This window comes from Otolemur garnettii, unplaced genomic scaffold (genome assembly GCF_000181295.1).
Source record: "Otolemur garnettii isolate 467f Iridium unplaced genomic scaffold, OtoGar3 scaffold00013, whole genome shotgun sequence".
NCBI classification, from domain to species: domain Eukaryota; kingdom Metazoa; phylum Chordata; class Mammalia; order Primates; family Galagidae; genus Otolemur; species Otolemur garnettii.
The window spans coordinates 19669062-19678940 of NW_003852408.1; the positions used below are offsets into that span (position 1 = coordinate 19669062).

Here is a 9879-nt window from a genome sequence, read left to right on the forward strand (position 1 = left end):
TTTTGAGACAGAGTCTCACTTTATCACCCCCAGTAGAGTACCATGGTGTTACACCTCACAGCAACCTCAAACTCTTGGGCTTAAGTGATATCTTACCTCAGCCTCCCAAGTAGCTGGGACTACAGGCACCTACCACAATGCCTGGCTATTTTTAGAGATAGGGTCTTTCTCTGGCTCAGGCTGGTCTGGAACTCCTGAGCTCAGGCAGTCCACCTGCCTTGGCCTCCTAAAGTGCTAGGATTACAGGGGTGAGCCACCGCATCTGGCAAGTGCCATGGCTTAATCATAGCTCACAGTAACCTCAATCTCTTGGTATCAAGAGATCCTCTTGCCTCAGCTTCCCAAGTAGTTGGCACTACAGGAGCCTGACTTATTTTTCTGTTCTTAGTAGAAATGGGGTCTCACTCTTGCTCAGATTGGTCTCTAACCCCTAAGCTCAAGCAATCTATCCATCTCGGGCTCCCAAAGTGCTGGGGTTACAGATGTGAGCCACCTTGTCCAGCCTGTTTGCTCTTCTCTTTGATGTCCTGTAACTTAAATACTATGGTGTACAATTAATAGTACTCATATACCTTGATATAGAGTAGTACATATCATGGTAATTTATATCAAACAGAGAATAAGAGAGGAAATGGAACAAAGATAGACACAAATGTATTCATAACAAAATCAGGAGGAAATGCTCATGATCATTACAGTCCTCATTTCTGTAACCGGTTGCAGGATCGCAGGTATTTATAAATACCCTCTTCTAATAGCCATATCATATTCCCTTTGACTTCAGCAAACGCTTCATTTGGTCATGGTTCTTTACTGTGGGGTGACCCAAACCTTCATTCTTATGTGGACTAGGCCATTGTTAGTCTTGCCTAGATCGTGTTGTAGTTTTTCATTGGCCTTAATTACAGGGCATGGTAATACCAGCAGAGGTCCTATCTCCTAAGGGAGTCCCTCTGTTACAGACATATTCTTCCTTACCTCCACTGTGGAGGGCAGTCCAATTCTGCTTAGGAGTCAGTTACTCCAACCAGCTTAGTAACTCCTTTCTTTGCCAATTGATTCACAGGCAAGAGGAGCCCAAATTGGGTGCAAGGCAGTCACTTTCAGTTCAGTGGAATAATTGTTGTGTCTTCTAGTGGAGCACAGTGTTTGGGGGCCTAATGCCATCCTTAAATTGTGCCCCCTTCCCCCTCACTTGAGTTTAATTGTGTTTTTCTCCTGTGCGGGCACGTATTTGTTCATCTACCAGTTTCATATTAGAATCAAGTACATTGGGTACTTGCTTTTCCATTCTTGTGATACTTTACTAAGTAGAATGTTATTCTACTCAGTTGATACCTATTTGAGTAAGGTGGTCCGAGAAGGCTTTTCTTGAAAGGCTGACATTTGAGAAAAAAACAAGTATAAATTCTTATAAGCTATAAGCTATGGGTAAACAGCTTGAATTTTATAGTAAGTGCAATAAGAGGCTAATGAGTGTTTTTACCAGGGAATTACATGACTGGTCTGTGTGGAGAATCAATTAATGGGTGTAAATAGGAAATCCTGGATATTGGTCAGGAGACTGCCGCCTATGTCCAGGGGAGAGGCAGTAGTGGCTGGCATTAAATGACCATAGCCATGGAAGTGGCAAATGTGGCCCCATTTGGGGGGATTTATTTTGAATGTAGGGCTGATGGAACTTGCCATGTCTGCTTAACTATAATAGGTGTTCATTACTAGTCTTTGGAAATGTTTACTGCTTCTTACATGCTCTCTACATATTTTATGTTTTGAGTATCCTATAGTTCTAGATTTTTAAATGTCCAACAGTGTGCATTCACCTAAAGCAGTGGTTCGTAACCTTCCTAATGCCGTGATGTATTTTCATTGTTACAAGGGGTCAGGCCCACAAGTTGAGAACTGCTGATCTAAAGCATATTTATTATGATAACATTTTTGAAAGAGAAAGTACTTATCAGTGTTAAATCATATAGAGAAATCAAAGAATTTTAGGGGGGGGTTACTAAATTTTTTTTTTTATAAACTCAGTCTCTGAATTATGTGCATACAATACAGAGTAGTCATAAAGTTCATGTGACAACAAATGTGTACACATTTTAGGAAGGAAAAATGTATTAAAATTATAATAATCTATACTGATAACAAAAGATGAATACAAGTCATGTTTGACTTCTGCAAGTATAGGAGGTGCTCAAAGGATATATGGGTCACTATGAAAGTTTTGAGATAGACTGTGTTATGGCCCATTATTTCACTTCCAAGAAACATAGTTAACAATGTCCTTTCTGACTCCTGTGCAACTTGCAATTTGTTTGGCTTATCTGTATTGCTGGAAGGGCCTCATTTGTTTCCACCTGAACAGATTTTACGTTTTTTGATATACTTTCAGCTTGTATACCTCAAGGCTTTAATAATGGGGCATGTACACACAATACAGTATATAATACATAGATAACATCTCTTGTGTGTATACATTTTTTGGCACATATACGTGCATATGTGTGCATGTGTGTGTGTATGGTTTGCTTGTATACATTGCTTACTGCTTTACATGCTTTAATGTATGCCTTGTACAACTACACGAGCCCTTACAAAAGACCTCAAAAATATTTATCAATAAATATTTTCCAGGAGGTTTGACAAAGGGAGGGTAAAAGGCGGGACCACACCTATAGAGCAATATGATAAGGGTACAAGTCAAATCTGTGAAGTGGAGAACATAAATGTTTTGGCACAATAATCAAGTTAATGAGGTGAAAGCTATATTGATTGGTTTAATGTAACAACGTCAGATTGTATAAAAAAAAATCAGCACATTGTATCCCACGTATGCATCAATGTATTCATGATCTATATGTATCTGACTTAATAAAAAAAAGACAAAACAATAATTATTTTCCGTGATACTAGGTATAGATACTAAATAAATATTCATTCCTTAATTGACATCTGATTTGATGTGAGAGGTGATTGGTTTTTTAATTTATTCTTACTGTTTTTCCTTTATGAGCAAATAGCGTGCTGGTTTCATAGCCATAGCAAGCAGACAGGCAGTAATTGCTTTGGGATTTTAATATGGATATTGTTAATATTTCTTTATTTTCTTTCTAGTATATTTTCCTTATGAATCAAGTGAATACTTTTGTTAACCAACCTTTTCATATTGCTTCAAACTTCTAATTCTTGATTTTTTTCACTGAATGAGATTATGTGGTTTACTCACTGTTGGATATAAATCTTTAATCAAGAAGAATGAAAGGCCTCTGTTTGAAAATATAGCTACATTTGTAACAGAATCAATACTAAATGGAATAATTGGTGATTTTATTAAGGCCTCACATATAGTTTTACTCCTGGAGTTACATTTGGAATGAAAACTGTGGGGAGTACATGTCAATTTCAGACTCTCAAAGCTTGAACTATTGTAGGTTTATAGTTGAAGGATTTTATAATGGTATTGGTAAAGGGGACTGAATGTCTTTAAACTTGTTTTGGCTGGTGAAGAACATTTTCCAATTTTGCTTTGATAAACAGCTTTGAGAAATCAATGAAACCTGATGGTTTAAGCATTGTCTTGTATACATTGCCTGATTGCAAAATCAATCGACAAATGGAAGTTGTGAGTCACTTAGTGAAGGCTTCATGAGGAGAAGTACAGATGATTTTTATGGACCTATCCAAAATAGTTCTTTTAAAATCCAGTCTGTCTTTCATGATAAAAGCTATGATGAATATACTATTTATTCTAGAGAGTTTGAATCAAACCTAAATATGAACAGAAGCCTCAGTGAGACAAAAATATTTCCGAAATTGAACAGTATATAGTAAAAACTGCCTAGGCTAGAATGTTTGGAAAGACAGAGTATAAGTGATAAATCAGATTTTCTTTTCCTGGAGGATCTTTTGTTTGGTTGAAAAATATTTCTAAATATATTTATTACAAGTTTCTACTTTAATAAATTACATACAAAACACAGCTGATTATTTATTGAACAATAAAAACCTTTTTTCTGAGTTGAGGGTTATTCTCTGCATAGCAGTTTTGATGTCAGTTAAATGAATTATTGCCATGTAGGGTAGAATATGTCCATTAAGATAAGTTTAGGCAAAATCCTAAATATTTAGTATGGAATAACTGAATGAATATCAACAATGAGAACTTACCACAAGCTGAAAACTATCTAGAGTCAAATTGTTTCATAATACATATCTCTCTTTTTTAAATATATGCAAAATGAGAAACATGAAAAGTACCCAGGTAGTGCAACTATAGTAGTTTATGTATCTTTCAAAATTTTGTCTTCTATAGAAAAGATCAGAATCCACTAAATATTTTGGAAATCTTTTTATTTAGATGATCATATATTGAATTTTTATATATTAATATTAAGGTACAAGTTTTATTTCCAATTGAAAGTAGCTATACAAAATATGCCATATATAAGTTGAAATGTGGCATGGGATATATTTTAGAAATGGGGCAGTAAGTTTATTAATGGGTGTTTAATTACCCCCATAATTAATTCTATTTAAATATGTTTGTCCTTAACAGAATTTAAAACAATTAAAATCTATTTAATAAATGCTATAATTAGTACTTATTCTCAATGAACATTTTTTAAGTTTATAAAGATTTTGTTACAAGTTTTAAGGATGCAATAAAATGAAGATTATGGATTAGGGTTTTTTCCAAAGGAACTTTTAACATATAATAATAATAAAAAAAAACCCTGGACTTTGATCTTGACTCATGAGGAACATATCCATAAAGCAATTATTTCTTATTCTCCTGCTTATGTTGAGTATGAGTGTAGATATCAACAGGAATTCATTTTTTTCCTGTTTGTTAGTTTTACTAATAAGGACAGAACCAGAAAAATGTTGATATGATCAGGTATGATTGTGTAGATTCATTATAAATTGAATGAATTCAGCCAAACAATCAGGCAGAGTAGCTTAAATTACCTAATGTCAAAAGTGTATTACTCAACTGAATTCCATCCTTCCTATTGTAATATTTTGGCAGTTAGGGCCAATATTCATTATTATCTTGATGTTAATGATAATATGACACTGTGAAATATCAATGTTTGAAAATCCTGTGCTCTTTTAGCTAATTCCCTAGCCATCTCTCAGGTGTGTCAGTCAGTCTTATGGTCCAAGATGGCGGTTGAAATTTTGGACATCACGGCTACATTACTGGCAGTAGGTTGTAAGAAACAAGGAAGAAGAAAGGAGGCAAAATCAGGCTTCAAGCATGTTTTAAATAAAGTTCTTGGAAGGTGTTATAAAACTGCCAGAAGTTAGTTCCTTGGCCAAACTTACCTTCAAGAGGAGGAGAGAACTGTAGTCTTTATTTTGGGAGGGCAGAGCCCAGCTAAAAGTTGTGCACTATGTTACTGGAATAAAGAAAAAAATGGATATTGAAGTCATTGCCATAACAGCATTCTCATCTCTTTACAAAAACTACATTCTCTAAGTAACAAATGCATTCCAGCATGATACGTGAGGGTCTGGGCATTCAGGAAGGGATGGGGGAGAGTTTGCAGGTGGTACACTGATAGGGTCCCAGAGAAAGAGGAAGTGAATTGCAACATTTATTAAATGGGAAATTTCAGAGAAAAGTAGTCTAAAAAATATCACAGATTAGGTGGCTTAAAAGAACAGCAGTTTATCCTCTAAAAGTTCAAAATCACAAGGGGTGGGGAAGAAGTTCAAAATCACGAGTGTCAGCAGAATCAGACTCTTACTGAAATTCTCGGTAGAATCCTTCCTTGAAGCCCCCCAAGCTTCGGTGGTGGGCACAGATCCTCTGCACTCCTTGGTTTTTGTAGATGTATCACTCCACTCGTGACCTGTATGGTCACAGGGCTTTGTCCTTGGCTGTCTTTATGTTAACATGGTGTTAGCCTCCTCCTCTAGAGACATCCACTCTATGGGATTAGGGTCTACCTAAGGACCTCATTCTAACTTATTACATCTGTAAAGATCCCGTTTCCAAATGAGGTCACGGTCATAGGTACTGGGAGGGTAGGACTTCAACATATCCTTTATGTGGACACAATTCAAGTCACAGCAGGATGTTTCTAGAAAATATACTATCTATCTGATTAACTTTAAAAATCCAGATTCAAAAAGGGTGTGTTTTTGTTTTTATGAGCTTGCTTTGTGCTTAAAGATTTACATTATTCTTCAAGACTTTTGGATTATAATTATTGTTATTGCTGACATGGTCATAGGTAAAAATAGACTTTAAGGTGGTCTTAATTATTAGGATATACCCAGCAAGATTTTTCCTCCTCTCCCTCAACAGAAAACCAATCCCTTGAAGATGACATGAGGTATTGTGAATTCTTTGTAATTGCTGTCTCCTTGACATGTAAATGGATACATGACTTTATTACTAAGTTCTGCTCCCAATGTCACTGAAATCTGTACATTTATGTTCTTGCTTTATTTACTACCTCGTAATCAATAAAGGCAGATTTAATCCATTTTTTAGCAGTCCATTATATTTCAGAAAACTCATGAATCAGCAGTAACGATCCCAGTTGATATCAGTAAAAGTTATGTTGTGTCACATACCTTGTTTGTAGTATATATTTATAAGCATTTCAACCTAAGTTTTTCAATATTTGTTTTTCAAAACATTGAATTTTTGAGATCTTACAGGTGTAAGTTTTAATTATGTAAAAACATGACAACTAGAACATCTTACTTTACGATAATAAATATTGTTTAAAAAATAAAATTGTTACTTTTTCCATGTTTTGATTTTGAGTTACTTACATACCACTATGTAGAATTACTCTATTAGGAAATAGAGTATAAGTCCTAAGGAAAACCATGTTGAATAAGGTTAGATGTATTCACATGCTTTATACGGTCCCAGCGAGTGGGACTAAGGTTCTCGCTCTGTTCTGCCTTCCTACTCCCTGTGATTAGCCCAGGCAGTTGAGGAATAGAAAAGTGAAGATATTTATTAGTGTGTGGGTCTTTGGATCTTAGTAACATTCAACCTGCTTTAATTCAAAGAATTGAGATAGACTTATCAAACAGAAAGTTTTGAAGACGACACTATCATTGTGCATATCATGCAAAGGTTACAAACTTCATGTGTATTTTTCCTTTTGTCTTTGCAGTGTGTGCAGGAACAGAGAATAAGCTGAGCTCTCTCTCTGACTTGGAACAGCAGTATCGAGCCTTGCGCAAGTACTACGAAAACTGTGAGGTAGTCATGGGCAACTTGGAGATAACCAGCATTGAGCACAACCGGGACCTCTCCTTCCTGCGGGTAAAGCTGTCTCTTTTTTTCTCATCTCTTCTTTGCGAATGGACAGTGGTGTCACGATGCCTAGAGCCAGACGGGCTTCCTGCTCCTGCTGTCTGTGCTCCCCTGCCTGGCAGGCCCTGACTGCAGGCAGAAGATAGGAGATAGGGAAGCGGCACAGCTAGGAAAGGAACAGGAGTTACAATGCCATAATGACTGATGCCCCAAGTTCAAAAGCAGTCACTCTTGCCCTAAGATTGATGAAAGATTCGGTCAGTGTAGTACATGACATCTAGCAAGCCGTCTTTTCTAACGTGCTGAGAACTAGGAGAGTCAGAGGATCAATCAGATAAGAATTGATAACTCAGCCCGTCAGCTCCTTGTCTGCACTTTTCCTGTCACTTTGGACATTTTGTATTACCATAATTAATTATGTTATCATCATGGTGGGCGCTGTCACCATCAAAAAAATAAAAAAGCATTTGTTTCTGAAAATCTCCAAATTATTTAAAGTAGACGCAGGAAGTCACAGATACTTATGTAGATTAATACATACACGCACATACATTCATACATTTACATATGAAATTAAAGTTACCTAGAGCCAATAAATCCTTTTCGGAACTTTTCTCTTGGCTTTAATTTATCATTGCTCTGTTAAACAGACTATTGGAGGTAACCCTTAGCCAGGGATCCAACCTCTTTATTTTCTGCCTTACACTGGAGGAAGAAGAGTTGTCTTGGGCTGCATGTTAAATAAGCAAACCCTAACAAAAGCTGATGAGTAAGAAAAAAAAAAAGGCTGTGCATAATTTTTGTGATATCTGACCTCAAAGATAAGCAAAACAGGCCCCAAATAATTCACACATGGCTCGCAGGCTGCAGGTTGGACACCCCTGGATTACAGTTTCTTCAGTTTTGCTTTAACTGAAATAGACATAGGAATATCAGAATTTCAGAGACACTCAGATAAAATGAAATGAGGATGTGGTCTTTGCACAACTAAGAATCAATTGTTTTTGTAAGAATTACTAGCATGTATTTTACATAATATTGTCCCTAGAATATATTTGATTTTGATAATATTTATGTACTACTCAGCCTTGTCTTATATATATCAAGATAAAAATGTTTTGGATACTGATGCAGTAAGCTGTGTATTGGCTAGTAAAGTATTTAGAGGACTCTGATAATTTTAATAAATCTATGCTTAGATACGTTATTTAAAAATGAAATTTAAATATTTTGAATGCAATATATCTAGAATTTGTAATAAGTTCAGAAAATGAAATGCCTCAGTATATACATAATGCTATATGTTTGTGATATCCACCTTTTAAATGATTCTCATATTTGGCTGGGCATGGTGGCTCACCACTGTAATCCTCGCACTCTGGGAAGCTGAGGGGCTGAGGAGTTCAAGACCAGCCTGAGCGAGAGCAAGACCCTATCTCTACTAAAAATAGAAAAATTGACTAGGTGTTCTGGATGGTGCCTGCAGTCCTAGCTACTTGGGAGTGTGAGGCAAGAGGGTCAGTCAAGCTCACAAGTTTGAGGTGCTGTGAGCTATGACTCCCTGGCACTCTACCTAGGGCAACAACAACACAAAATAAGTAAAAATAAACAAATGACTCTCATATTTGGACTAGTACAGCAAGTCTAGGTATTTCTTTGGTTCTACAAGTTATGTGTCAAAAGGTTTTAACAATTGTGATTTCTAACTGTGATGTCTTTATCAAAAGCAGATACTAAAAGTTACCCCTTAAGAGAATTTACGACTTTTGGAGGGGCTATTGTTTTGAGATGGGAACATGTACAAGCTATCCTAGAACATATGCCAGGAAACTCACTGAGAAAAAGAAAAACTCACAGAGAAAGCTGCATTCTGAAGCAGGGAAAATAAATGGTCTAAGTAGACTATTAAATTAGAGTAACATGAGAAAACATAAAACATAAAAACGCAATCTAAATATCTTTTCTTCTTCCGTTTGTTTTATTTGCTTGCTATATCTTGACTAGATTTCACTGCCAAAAAAAGATCATAAATATTATAAATGACAGTATTTACATTAAATGAGATGAAAATGTCTTTTATATCTTTTATAATTATTAAGCTCTTAGAAAGATAAAAGAATTATCAGAAGACTATAGTCAATTTTTAGCCTTTAGAAACATAAAAGTTGCATACAGATAAGTTTGAGTATCATGGTTTATACTGTTGGATATTTAGTTTTTTAGGAACCACTTTGAACTAAAAAAAAAAATAATAAGATTTTTTAGAATTAGAAGATTTGGGAAAGAGTGTAAGAAAGGTAGAGTTTTTGCCTGGAACAAGAAATACACTGTTTCTTTAAAAAAAAAACTAATGGTCATTTCCAAATGAGCATCTCTAAAATTTCACAGAAACTTTGTAGTAACTCAAGAACATCTCTGTACTCTAATCTATGTATTTAAAGATAAATCTAATAGGTTTTTTTTCTGCTTACTGGAAACATCATTTTTGTTTCATATATGTTTCGTTCCTTTAGAAAAAATAATTGTCATAACGACATTCAACAAGGAGTCTTACCTCAAGGATACCGAGGCAAATGATCTGTTGTCCTTGA

The 9879-nt window shown here is 35.6% G+C and overlaps 1 protein-coding gene across 1 annotated transcript in view; it reads left to right on the forward strand.

The window, feature by feature from the left end:
• The window catches only part of ERBB4 (erb-b2 receptor tyrosine kinase 4), a gene marked incomplete at its 5' end in the record, with an annotated part of 720994 nt that overhangs the window by 8512 nt on the left and 702603 nt on the right, over window positions 1–9879 (forward strand). The window contains one exon of the mRNA XM_023510372.1: window positions 7146–7297. Coding sequence (XP_023366140.1) covers window positions 7146–7297 — 152 coding nt within the window. The remainder of the gene's footprint in view (window positions 1–7145; window positions 7298–9879) is intronic.